This window comes from Nelumbo lutea, chromosome 7 (assembly GCF_056320005.1).
Source record: "Nelumbo lutea isolate HS-2025 chromosome 7, American lotus-T2T, whole genome shotgun sequence".
In the NCBI taxonomy this organism is placed as follows: Eukaryota; Viridiplantae; Streptophyta; class Magnoliopsida; order Proteales; family Nelumbonaceae; genus Nelumbo; species Nelumbo lutea.
In genome coordinates this window covers 33,744,476-33,761,409 of record NC_142690.1, presented here as the reverse complement: position 1 = coordinate 33,761,409, position 16,934 = coordinate 33,744,476, and the positions used below count along the sequence as shown (strand labels likewise).

At 39.5% G+C, this 16,934-nt stretch overlaps 1 protein-coding gene across 1 annotated transcript in view; it reads right to left on the bottom strand.

Moving 5' to 3' along the window:
* The window catches only part of BIO2 (Radical SAM superfamily protein), a 47,320-nt gene extending 31,123 nt beyond the window's left edge, over positions 1 to 16,197 (bottom strand). The window contains exons 1-2 of the mRNA XM_088953018.1: positions 15,549 to 16,197; positions 7,345 to 7,524 (exon numbers count right to left, since the gene is read on the bottom strand). Of these exons, the coding sequence (XP_088809144.1) occupies positions 7,345 to 7,524; positions 15,549 to 15,728 (360 nt within the window). The 5' untranslated portion in view covers positions 15,729 to 16,197. The remainder of the gene's footprint in view (positions 1 to 7,344; positions 7,525 to 15,548) is intronic.
* Between the last annotated feature and the right edge of the window lie 737 nt (positions 16,198 to 16,934).

Genomic DNA, 16,934 nt, shown 5'->3' with positions numbered 1-16,934 from the left:
TCCTTTCTTAATTCTGCTCTTTCATTTCTGTTTAAGGCATTGAGGGTCCCATTTTGCTCTCTATTGTCCAAGTCCTCTAATTCCCAAAGTATTCTTTTTTTCTCTTCTTCAACAGCTTTAAATTCTTCTCTTCCCCAAGCTTTAAGATTTTTCTTCAAAGCTTTTAGTTTCTGAAGAAGTCTGAATCCAGCCCAACCCTCTACTATGCAGTCTTCCCACCATGTTGCAACCTTTTTACTGAAGTCTTTGTGTTGTAGCCAGAATTTTTCTAATCTGAATGGGGTCTTTCTTTTAATTATTCTTTCGGTGTTCAGCAATACGGGCCAGTGATCTGAGGTACATCTTGGACAAAGTTCTTGACACAGATTTGGAAATCTTTCCAACCAATCCTGAGATAATAAAAATCTGTCAAGTCTGCAGCTTATGGCATTTTCTTGCATGTTTGACCAGGTAAAAAGTCCATTGGTAAGAGGGAAATCGCATAGATTGTGTCTGTCAATAAAATTAGAGAAACATCTCATGCTTCTGGTTGGGGTTCTACCATTAGAATGTTCTGAACTGAATCTGGTGACATTGAAATCACCCACTAAACACCATGGTATGTCCTCCTCCTCATGCAGGGACTCCAACTCAGCCCAAAACCTCACTCTATCAGAGGGAGAGTTAGGACCATACACACCAGTGAGGATCCAGCTGAAGTCATCTTTAATATTAGTGAACAGAACCAAGATTGAGAATTCACCTCTGTCGATCTCCAAGCCTGAAATTTCATCGTCCTTCCATGCTAGAATGATACCTCCAGCGGACCCCACAGCTGGAACAGCAGTCCATTTTCTACCCCTTATTCCCCATATGGCTTTCATAAGTTTTCTATCGATGACTTCTTTTTTTTATTCCTGAAGGAAAATTATATCTGGATTTTCTCTCTTCAATGTTTCTTTCACTAATCTTCTTTTGAGCTGACCTCCCAAACCCCTAACATTCCAACTTAGTATCTTCATTGAGTCACTTTGACAGATTTCCCCTTGTTCATCCTATTTCCTTTTGAGATGCGATCCCTTATACCCCACTGAAGCCTTTTTAGTTCTTTTTTAGGACCCTTTTTTCTGTTCTTCTTCTGGGCCTAGATTTAGTCACCTCTTTATTAAGGATTCTCTCCTTTTCATCTTCTTTGTCTTTTCTCACAATTCCCAAAGTTCCGGCTATATTGTTCATTCCCAAATTCTCTGTCTCCTTCCTGCCACTGCTTGGTGGAACAACTGTCTGAATTGGAACGATCTGCATTGGGTGGGATGGCAACTCATTTGAACCTGAAAGAGTGGAAGGGGAAAAAAGACAGTGAGATGTAGAAGCAGAGCAAGAAAAAGGAGGCTGAAGAGAAGACAGAACCGAATGGGGGGAGAGGGAACTCCCTGAGTGCAATTTATGGTTTTGGTCAGGAAAGGAGGGTGACGAATCTCTCCCTTGTCTGCGAACAGGGGGGTCTGATTCTGAAGACATTTTGTAGCTTGGATCGATTAATTGGGTCTGTTCGAGAATCTCCACACATCCCCAACTCCCTTTGTCTGCAAACAGGTTTTAACTCTTTTAAGAGCAAACTCACGAGGGTTTGGATCTACTTCAATAGCATATGAGCTAAGGTCGCCCTCTGTGTCTTCTTCTTCACTAGAAGATGGCATGCCAAAGCTCATGGACGGAGTTGGAGCCATGAAAACTTTACCCAGAAGCCAACCTGAACTAGGAGAAGTTTCGGGAGCCGCCTGACTGAAAGTGGGGTGCTAGATGGGTCGGAAGACTTATGTGGGCCTTGGGTTTGAGAAGAGCAGCCCAAGTTTTCAATCCGGCTAGGAGTTGGGACAATATTGGCAACCCTAGAATTAGGAGGGGCTTTTGAGATTTGAGACTTTTTAATAAGGGATTGCGCCTGTCCAACTTCTTCACATCTTTTGAGCTCCACTACACCTTTAGATTTGGAGGAGAGCTCCTGCGCTAATTCACGAGGAGCCACCACCGACTTTCCGACTTCTCTATGCATGCCTCTACCGCGACCAGATCTCTGAGCGACAAAGGTGGAAATGCCACGTGGAGGAGAGACCTTTGAGTGAGTTGACTCGAAGAGACCGGAAGGTGACTTGTACGTCTTCTCCACCTCCACACAAATGTAGAACCATATGTTTCTATCCAGAACTGGGATTGAACAAGGGATGGCATGAATACCACGGTTTTTCACCCTAATTCTGGCAAAACTTAACTCAAAGAAATTCATAGATCGGGGATCTATGTCTTCAAGACCTTCGTAGGTGTCTCCTATCGGAGAAAAGATTTCCTTCGTCCAAAGGTGGAATGGAAGCCCTCTTAACTCGAGCCAACCGTAGAACCTCAACTGATCAGGGACTGCATTAATCTTTGGCCACCAGCATTCAATTTGAACCCAGTCACCAAAAACGAAGATTGCTTCGAGCTTGGCCCAAGAGATAATCAATTCTTCCGAAGGGGCAAAGCCAACTGCTTTGTTTTGTTCAAAAGTGTGTAGTTTCACATGGATTCAGAATGCAAATTTGCAGACAGTCCGGCTTCAACTTCATCCCAACTTAATGCAAGTGTTTTCTTGCAGACAAAAGCCAAACTCCAGTTTCCAAATGGATTTCCCTGATGTGCAATCGAAAGAAACGCAGACCCTTCGGATTTTATGATTTTCCTTTTGACTTGGAGCGATGGAAAGGCTTCTTGCGTGAGATTAGTATGGCGGGGTTTCACTCTAGGCGGAACAGCCCAGTCCAAAAATTGGATGAAGGAGTTCCAACCACCGAAGGTTGGTTCTTCTGGAATACAAATATGTCTTACCTTATCTGATTTTTCCCATCTGCTCAGACGGATGAATCTGCCCCAGGTATTTTATTTAAGTTGTAAACATAGGATTCTTCCCTTGAACGCTCTCTTACAATCTGCTAAAGGTCTTCATTCAATTTCCAGAGCTTCCTGGAGGATCTAGTCCATAGAATGTCCTCACGAGACAAAACTATCTGTGTCCAAGCTCCCTTGCCCCTTTCCGTTAGTACAAAATCATCTTTTTGATTAAAGCTTCGTTTAATTTCAAAGGATTTTGATCCAACATTCAAAAATCTCCGTTCCATGATGCCTATTCAAACCATTCTCTTCCTTCCAATCACATTTGTTTTAACCTAGAAGGTCTCGTAAGTATACCTTTTTGTAATTATATGCACTTTTCTTTTTCTTTGGAATTATAGTGACTTAGTAAGTCAACCATATCAAAATAATAAGCCAATTAGCCAATAACCAATTCTCCATTGGTTCCTTCGTGAGAATGTTTTTAAAAAATTATGATGATTTTAATTAAATATGAAAAAGTTGTTATAATATTCTCAAACATTAAACCTTTAATATATACGTATATATGTATACATCGGGAAAATATCAGTGATAATTGAAAAATAAAATCCCAAAAAAATCCATAACATCACCTAATAAAATGGGGATATTACGAGGAAACTTCACCAAATACCACTGATATTGTGAACCATGGCACTAGCAATTACTGCCCTACCTCAAACAATATTACAACAATTACAAGCAAGCCCAATACAATTGATTCCTATTAACCTCTTGCTCGGCTAAAGCATTAGCAAGCCCATTTGCATAACTCTGCATCCATTGTCTTTTTATAATCATGCTCCTTGTCAACCATCCAATTTGTTTGATTTCATTCTTGTAACCACATAATACTTTCTCACTATTTTTTAACCATTCAGTTACAACTACAGAGTCACCTTCAATCCCTAAATCTATGACATTCATTTCTCTTGCCTGCTATAATCCATGAAGAACTGCAAGAAGCTCGGCCCTTGTGGAATCCCCAAAGTCAATTGGTCCCGAAAACAGACTAATGATGTGTCCTTACGCATTTCTAAAGACTCCTCCCACACGTAATGGACCTGAATTCCCTACACTACTCCCACCAAAGTTTAACTTGATGAAACCCTCCTCAGGTGGTATCCATTGAATATAGACTTTTAATTTCTTTGATGAAGATGTAGCCACCTCCCACCACTTTCTCCACACATTATCATGAGAAAAGTTCCATGGACTTAACACAATGCACTACCCTGGCCATTATATATTCAAAGATTGACTCCTGACTTCTCTCCTTAAAGATTTTGCGTTTCTTTCATCCTATATTGCCCATACAGTTGCAGCCCTTGTACATCTCCATACAATGGTCCCTACGTATAACAGCTTTGCCATAATTGAGGGCTCTGTCCACCTACAACCAAAAAGAAATAAACTTTTCCCAAATAAAAGCAACAAAAGGACAAGATATTAATAAATGATAACAAGACTCACCATCAGCCTTACAAAGACTGCACCAATTTGGGGATAGACACCAATTTGATCTTCTCTTTTGCAGCATGTCTAAAGTATTGAGCCTTTCATGGTACACCTCCCAACAAAGTATCCCGAATTTTACGAGTAATAGGCTTACCCCATACTTCTTTAACAAGGAAACACAATTGGGGGGAAGGGGGGAAGGGCCTTAAAGAAATATGCACAAGAAAAATAACCCAAAGGCAAGTGTCCAAATGTACCTATCCACTTTTAAGGGATCTAAAAAAGTTTCTATGATTTTCATTCAACTTATTACAGTAGAAGCTTCTTAGGGAGGGACTTGCCCACCCATAGAACACAAAGAGGGAAACAAAACCTAAGGGGAGAATTTCCCAGCCATATGTCCTCCGAAAAATATAACTTTATTACTAGAACAAGCATCTTACCTGGTGAGATTTAAAAAAACTGGAAGAATACCATAAATGGTCCCTCCATGGAGAGGCCAAGGTAGCCCAATGTGATAAACCTGCATCCCAACCATATCTGAACATCCCATGAATGCTAATTGCCACTTTTCTCCACAACATTTTTTTTATAAGCAACACAGAAAAGATTTCATTGATTAGAAGAAAAATTGGTTACAACAATAAGTTGTGAAAAAAACCCAGCTTTAGAAAGCTGAGCAAAACCAAATAACAATTGAGACCAAAACAGATGTGTTCTTTGTACCCCCTGCTTAGCTAAGCTATCTGCCAAGCTGTTGGCAGTTCTATTCACCCATCTCATTGACTGTCCTTCGAGAGCCATTTAAGTCTTCTGAATTCATTTCTCAACTGCCATGTCACCCCCTCACCCTTCTGCAGCCAGCCAGCCACTTTATCACAGTTTTCGAGTCTCCCTCAATGATCAGTCTGTTAATACCCAGCTCTTTTGCCCTTTCAACCCCATATGCTGCAGCCAGAAACTCACCTTGCCAAATGCCACATCACCCTGTCCACAGGACCGGAATATAGAGAAATGGTGTTTCCATCTACATCTCTAATGGTCCCCATGCCTGAGGGGCCCGGATTACCCACACAACTCCCATCAAAGTTCAGCTTCTTCTAGCCATATATTGGGGGAGACCATGTCTCAACAGATTTCTGTTTACCTTTCCAGATCATCCTCCATAACCATTTCCATAAGAGTGAAACATTCTTTCTACCCAATTCTCTGATTCCTAGCTTACCTTGATCTTTGCTCCTACATACTACCTCCCTTCTCACTAAGTGGTTCTTTGTATCATTCTCCAGGTTACCATCATAGTTGTCAAGGTGGCGCTAGGCAACAAGGCGCCCTTGGAGGCTTGCCTCACCTAATCACCAAGCAGTTCTGTACTTTCTATTATAAAATACTTTTTCATTCTTTATTTTTTGAAATTATAATTATAAAATAGACATTATTAAACTAAAATATTCATTTTGTTTTTATATACTAATTTCTTTTTATTATTTTCTTATTTGTTAGGGTTTAATTAACACGAATATTGCTAAATGCTGTATTGATTATTGAACCCTCAAAGACTTCAAAACCTGGACCAATAAGTAAGGAAGAACATAAAATTTTGTCTAATCAACACATTTTCTTCTTCTTCTTTTCCTATAACAAAAATAAGGGTTCAGACCCGATATTTTTTTAATTTTCTTTTCCTTCTTTTTCTTCTCATGAATATGTTGATTTTCTACACTTTAACATGAACTTTATACTTTTATTATGAAAAATATCAATAATTATTAAGGAAATATGGTTATGGTACCTAGGGAACTACCCTAGCCCTTAGGATCTATGTTTTTTACATAAAAAATCCATCGCCAGGGTGCCCCCTGGTCGCCTAGCCTCGCCTTGGTGCCTTGAAAAAACTGTAGTTCCCATAAAAGAATCCCTTATTATACACTCTATTTCCTTTGCTATCTTTTGTGAGATCCTAAAGATTGACAGGTAGTAGATTGGTAGGTTGACTACTTTGAATTTTATTGGGGTTATTCTACCTCCCAAGGAAATGTAGTTCCTTTTCCAGGTTGACAACTTCTTACCCAGCCTCTCCATGATAGGATTACAAAAGCCACACTCCCTTGGATTAACCCCTAAAGAAAGACCCAAGCAGTTCATAGGCCAATCAATAATAGGACAACCTAGGATTCCAGCATTTTTTTACCAGTAACAGAAAACTTTCATTAATTAAGAAAAAGGTTTTAAATACAAGGGTAGGGGGAGGTAACCCTCTTACCTCACCCCCAAAAGGAAAATTACAGTGTAGCCCAAAATATGATTTCTTCCCATACCCTGTTTAGCCAAAGCATCTGTAAATGAATTGGCACATCTTTTAACCCACTGGATGCGCACATCCATTCCTTGAGTTAACCACTTTAATTGCCTTCGTTCATTAATGTATGTCCATAAGTCGATAACCCATCATTTGTCTTCTCTATCCAGCCAATTACCACTTCTGAATCTCCTTCAATAATCAACCTGTTTATATTCAACTCCTTAGCCCTTTCTACCTAGGATTCCAGCATTTTCCTGCACTGCCCTTTCCATCTATACTTTGTTGATCCATTTCTTAAGCTTTATAATATCATCTCAACTAGTGTTGCCCAAGATCAAACTTGGAGCTTTACAGCTTGCAACTCAGAGGTTTAAGAAAGTGAGGAAAGGTCACTTTGCATGTACTTCCTCTAGCAATAACATAGACAATATTGACAGAGGGATGCTTGTATCTTCAAGAATAGACAATCCTAAAAAGCAGTGCATAGAAAGGCAGGTCTACAATGTATTCATGGCTTCCAGTGAAACCCAATCCATAAGGGATTCACCTCAAGAAAAATATGGTGTGATAATCATTAATTTGGAAATTTATAAAAAGAGTACAAGTGATTGAGATTAAATGATCAATCAAAACATCAAACTACCAACTATAACTTCCATGAAACCAGCGAAGTGTCAAATGCAAAATGAACAAACCTTCCTTGCTGCCTGTAGAACAGAATCCATGTTCATCAGCTTCTGGGCTTTCAATCCGGTGTCATACCTGGAAGATTGTGGACAATACGAGCAATCTTCACTGCACCCACCAGTCTTAATAGAGAGAAGAGTACACTGCTGTACTTCCCTAAAGTTGTGAACATGTCTATGGACTTGAGCCTACAGAAACAATAAATTTTATATCAAAGTGAAATTCAATGTTGCTCAGGAGGTTGAAATAGAGAAGAAGCAAACTGGAACAAAGGGTTCAAGAAATCAGCCAGATCCTAATTTAGAAATGCAAGCATATTAAACTATGAAATGTCATATATACAAATCAATACTTAAAAATAGATAGATAGATAGATAGATAAAGATCACAGCTAACAATGGAAACTTTCATGCTTACATTTCTCTCAGATCCAAAATATAGAAGACAATAGAGAAGAGAGAGAACTAAAGATCACACCTTTAGGGGAAGGGGAAGGAGGGGGAGAGAACACAACTTGCAACATTCAAACCTCAAACTCTTATTCCATTCATTAAATCAATCTCATACTATTACAATTGCGAACCTTTATGGGTGTAGAAATAGGGTAAAGTAACACACACAACAGAACAGACTCTAGAATAACTAAAGAAAGCCCAAATGTAGATCATCTAGCAATCTTAACAAGGCTGAACTGTTTTGGGGCCAAAGGTGCAGAAGTATAGAAAATTTGGAAGAACTAAGGACTAATGCAAGGACTAAAGAAACCTTGAAAATACTTGTAAATGAATTTCTATTTAAGGAAAAGTGTTTGAGACTTCTATGAGTTCAACTGTTTTGAAGCCAAAGCTGCAAAAGAAGTATATGAATTTTGGGGAAAATAAGGTTTAAATGAAAGGATTAAAGAAACCTTGCACTTGTAAATGAATTCCCAGGTCTATGATGCAGCTATACAACCTCAAGGAATATGGTTTAAGAGTTGGATAGCTTAAGATTAATCAACTTATCCAAGTGTTATTTTATATTCCTTGAGGTTGTATAGATGCAAAATTGAGGAATCTAGAAAGAGAAAATAAAGAAAGAAAACCCGGTACACTCAAGGAGTGGCCTAGGATTATTACTCTAGGATTCAGGAATCATAAACCAGATTCAAACTCAAAAAAAAAAAAAAGTGAAAATCTCATTTTTCTTCAAAGAACAAAATACAAAAGTACATACAGAGTTATGATGCAGGATGGGAAGGAGAAAGTCCTATTACGGTGAATGTGGTGAGAAAAGAGGGAGACCTAAGGAACTGAACCATATGAAGAAAAGATTCAGATCTGAAATAGAGAAGAACAAGTGGAAAGAATGAACCTTTAGAAAAGAGAGAAGAAAAAGAAAAGATAAATATGCGGAGGTTATGTGGGAATGGATAACTCGCAGGAGGCTAAGGAGATGGAAGAATGGATAAGGATCAAGGTGCGATGGAAGGGTAACCTGCCAGCAAGAGCAAATATACTGGAAGGGAACAAGATGATAGTGGTAACTATGCGGCTGGAACTTCTTCCCAATCGCTGTAGGAAGCCAGAAGATCAAGGTGCGATGGAAGGGTAACCTGCCAGCAAGAGCAAATATACTGGAAGGGAACAAGATGATAGTGGTAACTATGCGGCTGGAACTTCTTCCCAATCGCTGTAGGAAGCCAGAAGACGCAGTTCAAGCGGTGCTAGCAGAGAAGCATCTGGTCCATATGGCTCTCTCAGCGCAGACATTGAGGCCAAAGTAAATTTGAAGTTGAAAGGCAAGTTAATAGAAGGGTCAATCGCAAGGGAAAGGGAGGTCGGTGCCAAAGAAGATGGCAGCGTTAGGGGGTTCAAGGGAGAGGAAGCTAAGGAGACTCAGGGACGTGTGGCAAGAGTTGAAGACACCACGGTAAAAAGAGGGCACGTGTGCAGGAACAGAAATTATCTGGCCGTCTATTGAAAGGGGCAGACTGGAAAGCATCAGAGGGTGGTCACACACTCGATGACCCATTTCAAACTTGGAAAATCTGTGCAAAAAGATTGTAGAAAAATGCTGTGAAAGATTGGAGGTGAGTTGGTGTGATCCTAGCCATTGGAGAGGAAAAAGCAGATTCAGGTGTCGTCAAAGGAGAAGACTCTAGATCCTTCATGAGTATTCACTCTGAGGATGATTCTAATCAAGCTCATCCTGAAGGTGATAAAGTGGTGTCGCCCGTGCCCTTAGATGTAGGAGGGTTGAGGACTGCTCTTACATTGAATCCAGATCGTAGCCCACAGGGAGCCCATATTATGGGGACTTTTAAGAAAGCCCAAGACATCAAAAACAATCAGCTTAAACTACAGATTGTACTGGGGTCAAGGCAGACCGAGTTTTTGCATAAAGAAGCTCATAACCTCTCATTAGGAGACACGGTGGCCAGTGTTGAGGTTGTTGCTCAAAAGAGAAGCAGAAGTCAGGGATTAACAGGGGGAGGCCATGGAGGTTCAAGCAAAGGCAGAAAAATGCTAGCGCCAGGGGTGGAAGAGCTAGGTGTTGCGGGAAGGAAGATGCACTTCAGGGAGGTAAGCTGATTAGCTTTAGCGATGTCAACAACGAGTCTGACGAGGAAAAGAACTTGCATCCGTTAGCACCTTAGCAGTGGTTCTGGCAGAGGAGAATGCAGAATGGAATGGCTGTACTCAACTGGCGAAAACTCCAGCGTTTGCAGAAGGAACAAGGGAAGGGCAGCTAGAAGTTTCAAGTTGGGTTCTGTCAAAGTTGCTGCAAAAAGGTGATCTTTTGGGGGTTTCAATGAAGGGTCCGGAAGGAGTAACCAGGGAATATCTGATAACAAATAGAGAGAAAAGTGTTTGAGAAGAAAGGGAGAAAAGGGCGAAGGACTGAAAAGGAACTTTTCAAACTGGCGTGGCTGACTGTACATATTTTAGTTTTGTTATTTCGTGATCGGTGTACAGATGGAATCTCTCATATTAGTGTCGTGGAATATAAGGAGCTTAAACTCAGGAAGGAGGGTGGTGGCCAATGCTTTTCTGAAGAAGTGGAATCCCGGAATCCTTTGCTTGCAGGAAACAAAGATGGAGAGACTAGATCAGTTCGGTGGTCAGGAGTGTTTGGGGGGATAGCAGTTGTGATTGGGTTGCCCTTCCTGCTCAGGAAATCTCTGGGGGGATCCTAGTGGTGTGGAATACTGAAGCTGTGACAGTAAGAGACAAGTTGTTAGGTCAGTTCTCTGTTTCTCTGTTAGTTCAGTCTCGGTAGAGCGATTGGAAGTGGGTTTTGTCAGTGTTATATGGCCCAAATGAAGAAGCTTTGAGAACCTCTTTTTGGGGGGAATTAGATGATGTCAGAACAAAGTGGAACCATCCGTGGGTAATTGGGGGGAGATTTCAATACAACCAGATTCTCCTACGAGAAGAAGGATGCAGAGAAAACAAAAGGCCTAGTAGATTTGTCGCTGTTAGGTGGAAAATTCACTTGGACAAATAACCAGGAAGAAGCAACACTGGTTAAACTTGACAGATTTATGGTGCCCACAAAATGGGAGGAGAATTTTCCAAATCTGTCACTGGAAGCTCTTCCAAGGCCCTTGTCTGACCATTCCCCGGTTATGTTAGACTGTGGATCTATAAGAGGAGGCCGGGCTCCCTTCAGATTCAAGCACTACTGGTTCGAAGAGTCAGTTTTATGGATTTGTTAGCTGAATGGTGGGCAGGGATATCCTTTGAAGGTACTGCAAGTCATATTCACAGCAAAAATCTAAAGGGCCTAAAGCTAAAAATTAAAGAATCGAACTGAGGGATGCTAAAGGATGATAGAAAAAGAAGAAAAAATGCTTGGAAGTGATTATAGAAATTGACAGGGCAGAGAAATATGGTAGCATTGGAAGGGAGGAGCGCAGTACAAGAGAATTGGCTAAAAGGGAATTTGACAAAATAGCTTACCAAGAGGAAATTAAATAGAGGCAGAGGTCCAGGTGTTTGCGGTTGAAAGATGGAGATAATAAGTTAAAAACACAAGATTTTTCCAAAAAATGGCAAACGCAAGAAGGGAGAATACAATAAAAAAGGTAGAGGTTCAGGGGGTAGAATTAGAGGAGGAAAGACAAATCAAGACCCACATTGCAAAATTCTATGAGAACCTGTACAAGGAAAACTTGAGGTAAAGACCAGTTTTGGATGGCTTACAGTTTGAGTCCCTTTCAGCTGAGAAAACTAGAGATTTGGAGAAGCCCTTTTCAGAGGAAGAAGTGTGGAAGGTAGTAAAAGGTATATAGGGAGATAAGGCCCTGGGACCTGATGGTTTCACACTTCTGTGTTATAAGAAATGTTGGGGATTTGTGAAACAAGATGTAGTTGATGTGTTAAACGAATATCATGAAAGGGGTGCTCTCGAAAGAAGCCTAAAGTCTAAACCATACATTCATCACTCTAATTCCAAAGAAAAAAGCAGCAGTGGAGTTGAATGACTTTAGACCAATCAGCCTTATAAGCAGTGTTTACAAGATATTAGCTAAAATGTTGGCTAATAGAATAGCAAAAGTGATCTCAATCTTGATTGCTGGAAACAAAGGTGCATTTGTGGAGGAAGACTAATTGTGGATGGAGTCCTCGTTGCAAATATAGTAATAGATTTGAGGAAGAGAAGTGGCCACGCAGGACTGTTATGTAAAGTTGATATGGAGAAGGCCTATGACCAAGTACACTGGAACTTTCTAGGCTACATTTTGAAGAGGATGAATTTCGGCGTGATATGGAGAAATTGGATAAAAGTATGTCTTTCTTCTTCCTCATTTTCAATTCTTGTAAGTGGTTCTTCTTTTGGGCTATTTAGGAGCACTAGGGGTTTATGGCAAGGGGACCCCCTCTCCCCATTTTTTATTCATCTGTGTAATAGAAGCTCTCTTCAGGATGGTAGAGAGAACCAGGGTGAGAGAGCTGGTGCAAGGCTTCCAAGTAGGTAATAGGGAAGTAGAGATATCTCTTCTGCAATTTGCAGACAACACTTTTTTTTTATTTTTGTGATGCCTCATGGAAACAAATCTGGAATGTAAGGCAATCCTAAGATGGTTTAAAGTAGTTAGTGGCTTACACATTAATATTCAAAAGAGTGAGATAATGGCTGTTGGGGAAGTGGCAAACCTGGAATCTTGGGCAGATGATTGGTGATGCAGAGGGTAAACTCCCATCAAAATACCCAGGTATGCCTTTGGATGAAAATTGTAAATCCAGAACCATTTGGGATAGTGATTTAAAAGGCATGTCTAGACGCACAGGCGAGGCGCATTTTAGGGTAGGCGCCTAGCCCAGGTCCTAGGCGCATGCCTGGTGCGCCTATTGAAATTTTGTTGTTTTTTCCTTTCTTTTTAGTATGGCCACTGGGCCGGGGACTCCGCCCACAAACCCCCGTGCCACGCGAGCTCACCGGAGCTTCGAGAATCCCCTATTTGGTAATGTTGTCCATTCATTCATCCTAATAAAATATCTTCTTAAAAGCAATTAAAACTATAAAATTATTATTTTTTGTGTGAAAACTAAGAATTTAAGACCCTAACATGGACTTGTTTGGGCTTACCTCGAGGGGCGTGGCAGAAAGGCGGCTCGTAGAATTAGGAATGTAATATGTCACATCAGCTACTTGATGCAATTGAGAAAAAAAAAGAGATTGTGGGTTTTATATGTTTGATTTCATTTTTAAATTCTCATTTGAATATGCTTTACATATTATATTTATGTATTTTAATTTTAGATAATAGGTTTTTTAAAACATTTAATTTAACACTTAAGTTTATATTTTTATTAATATTACGTTTTATAATTTTTTATTTTTTAAATTTTTTGCATTTTTTTTGAATTTTTTGCTTTTTTTTATTTTTGTGAACTTGTAGTTTTTTTTTTTAATTGTGCGTCTCGCCTTGCGCCTTAAGCTTTTAAAACACTGATTTGGGAGCCCATAATTGAGAAAGTTGATAGAAAGTTAGCCTCTTGGAAAACCAAATATTTGTCAAAAGGGGGTAAAGTCACCTTAATTAAGAGTGTTTTATCCTCCCTCCCTGTATACTACCTGTCTTTATTCCCAATTCCAGCTAGATGGGCTCCAGTGCTAGAAAAAAAAAAGATGAGAGACTTCCTATGGAGGGGGTGGAAGGATGAATCTAAATGGCATTTGGTAAACTGGAAGAAATTCTGCACCTCCAGGGCCAAAGGGGGTTTAGGGATAAGATTACGGGTGTAAACGGAGTGAATTCGAATCGAATCAGGCTTGATTCGAATTCGAAACTGATTAAATATATTCATATTCAAATTAAATTCGATATCCGGTGATTTCTTAAAGCAATACATCGAATTCAAATTTGATTCGAATTTGAAATGTATTTTTAACACTGACCTCTTCACCAGGGGATGAATAGACCAAAAGAGAAGAAGCTGCGAAGAAAAAATGTTGCAGAATAAGGACCAATGAGGCGAGGTAGAAGAAAGATGAATAGTAAATTGACAGTGATTGAAATGAAAAGTACAGAATAATTAATGAGATGCAGACTTTTGATAAAAAAAATACTAAAATATTATTTTATTTGTTATAAAAATAATCATCATAGCATATTCTGTCTTCATTCAATTCTTTATTATAAAAATAATATTATAAAAGAAATTTTTCAAAATCTATCATTCATTGTACGTACTCAGTACTCCAACAAAATAATATATTAATATATATATCGATATATATGTATAATAGGTATTATCGAATCGGATCGACTCCTATTCGAATTCGATTCAATTAATTAATCGATAAAAATGCTTCATTTGAATTTGACCGCCAATTGTATTTGAATAATCCGAATTCGATTCGATTATGTCGAATCTCGAATTCGACCTCGAATTTTCGAATACCATTTACACCCCTAGATAAGACCAGTGAAAGATGTCAGCACAGCCTTGCTATTGAAATGGCTATGGAGATTCAATGAACACACTGACAGTTTGTGGAGAAGATTAGTTGTATGAAAGTATGGATCTAGTAACAGGGAGTGGGAGACAGAAAAAGTTAGAGCCCCCTATGGTTGTGGCCATAGGGTGCTTTTTTGGAAGGACTACTGGTGTGGGGACGTCCTACTAATGACCCTAGTCTCTGATCTGTTCGAGATTGCTGTAAATGAGGATGCATCATTGGCAGATTATATGGGGAGACAAAATGGACATTGTGCTTGGAACCCTCTTTTCAGGAGGAATAACGACTGGAAGGTAGAGTCTTTGGTCAACTTGCTGCAGATTTTATATGATTCCAAGATCTCTGGAACAGGGGAGGACAAAAGTAAATGGCTGTATGAGAAGTCGGGCTCCTTCTCAGTGAAATCCTTTTATAACTGCTTGTCAAGGGAGGAGACCACTCCCTTTCCAAGTAACAGGATCTGGATCAGGTCTGTACCATCAAAGCTAGCTTTCTTTGTTTGGTCTGCAGTGCTGGACAAGATTCCAATCAAGGAAAATTTAGTTAGAAGAGACTTAGAGGTGGCGGATCTGGCCTGCACATTATGTAATGGAAGGGTGGAGACTGCTAGCCATCTCTTACTACACTGTGACTTTGCTTACAAGTTTTGGGTAAGATTGGGTAAGATTCGGTTTTAAAAATGTGCTTCCCAGTTGATGTGAAGGGTTTCATCATAGAGGCTTGGTTCTTAGGACTTAGAAAGACTCAGTAAGGCTGGAAAGATAGCACGGAGCATCCTCCCCCCTGCAGTCTTCTGGGCAATTGGTGTGAAAGAAATAACAGAATTTTTGAAGGGAGGCAGAAATCAAGAGAAGAGGTGCTCAATAGGATTATGGGGATGGTGTTTTCGTGGCTGACAAATCACTCACTTTTCAAAAACAGACACACTTGTTCTTTTTTTGAGTTTGATTTCCCTTTCTATTCCACTGTCCAGCTTCTCATTGTACAGGGGCCTATTGCATTTTAGTTTCATTCTACAAACCACACATTTACAGAATTTAATTAAAAAGGGAACAAAAAAAAAACAGATAAACACCCTAGAAATAACAGAAATTATTGAACAGTGCGTGTTCGTTAATCACTTAGTAGGGAAAAACAATATGTTAAACGCAAACATTGAAATCTACCAAAAAAAGCCCTATAGGTTTTCGATACGAGAAAGTAAAACAAAGGGCAATGTTAAAAGCTATTTGATTTAGAGAAGAGGAGCTTTAAAACTCACGCCATGGAAGAGGAGATCAAGAACTGGAGAATCGTAAACAGACTTAATTTCTTCTCTGGTCCAGTCGTTTCTAGGGCCTTCTCGAATCGTTCTCTCTGCTTGAACAGCTGCCGCCGAACAAAACGAAGAATGTGAGGCCAAAGGCTGGATACGAGGGCGCAGACATCGAATCAATAGCATTGTTCTACTTTTTTTCTTAGTTGTTAAACACGATGAGAAACTGATTGTCTTTATGGAAAGGTCTGAATAAATACTTTCTTATCTTACCAAAAAGAAAAAATACTCAGATTTCAGAGAGGTTGGTGACCGTGCGAGGGTTTTAGCTACTCCTTAGAGAGTAATCCCCATCAGGCATCAGGCCATCAGAGAGTCCAGGAGAGTTCCTCCCAAGGGTTTTAAGCTACCCTACTCCTTCAAAAACGACCCTTGGACCAATTCGATAATCGGACGTGACGGGATCGGCTGCCCACAGACGCCCAACCACCCATCCCATCATCCTTCATTGGGAATATCTCCCCATCACAAGCACGGGAGGTGCTCCGAGTGCACGGAGCATCACGCTGCAACCATGCATCGGAAACATCAACCCAATAACTTACAACCAAGATACCCTCGGGGCGGAGGCGGTTTGACAAGTAGGTCTGAAATTAAAAACTTAAAAGCTATAAAAATAAATAAATAATTGAAGTTTTATATAATTATTTAATATTTAATGTATCAACCATTAAACAATCGTTGATTGTTTGAATCTTTTCAAGATTATTTGTATGAATTATGAATTATATCTTTTTAAGATTGTTTCAAAACAAATTTTAAAATGAATTAGACTCATTTCAATGGCTGTCATGATAAAACTTAATTGACGGTTGTAATAAGAGCTATTAATGGAAAATGACAAAATGGATCCAGATTTAATATATATTATGAATTTATGACAACATGGCAACATGTATCCAAGCATCTCATCAGTTATCGGTTATCACAACACTTATTATCCGAAAGTAAAATTAAAAGAAAGTAGCACACCAATACCTCTGAGTCTCTAACCACCCACAAATCAGCCACCCCACCTAGCTAATAGTTTGAGACAAAAAAAAAAAAAAAAAAAAAAAAAAGAAAGAAAGAAAGAAAGAAAAAAGTGGAAACTAGGAGGAGGAGAACCTTACGCAAGATTCAAGGAGGAGGAGGAGAAGGAGGACCTGTATGTAGTTGCACGATTTGGTTTCGTCCAATATTCTTGTCTTCTTGATTCTTGAGTTCAGCCATAGAACAAAGAACAGTAGAAGAGAAATGAGTTTGGTCTTCTTGAGTTCGATTGAAAAACAAAAGCTAAGAAATTAGATTTTGGTCACTGAAAACCCTACGTTTTGGGGTTTTTACCTGTTC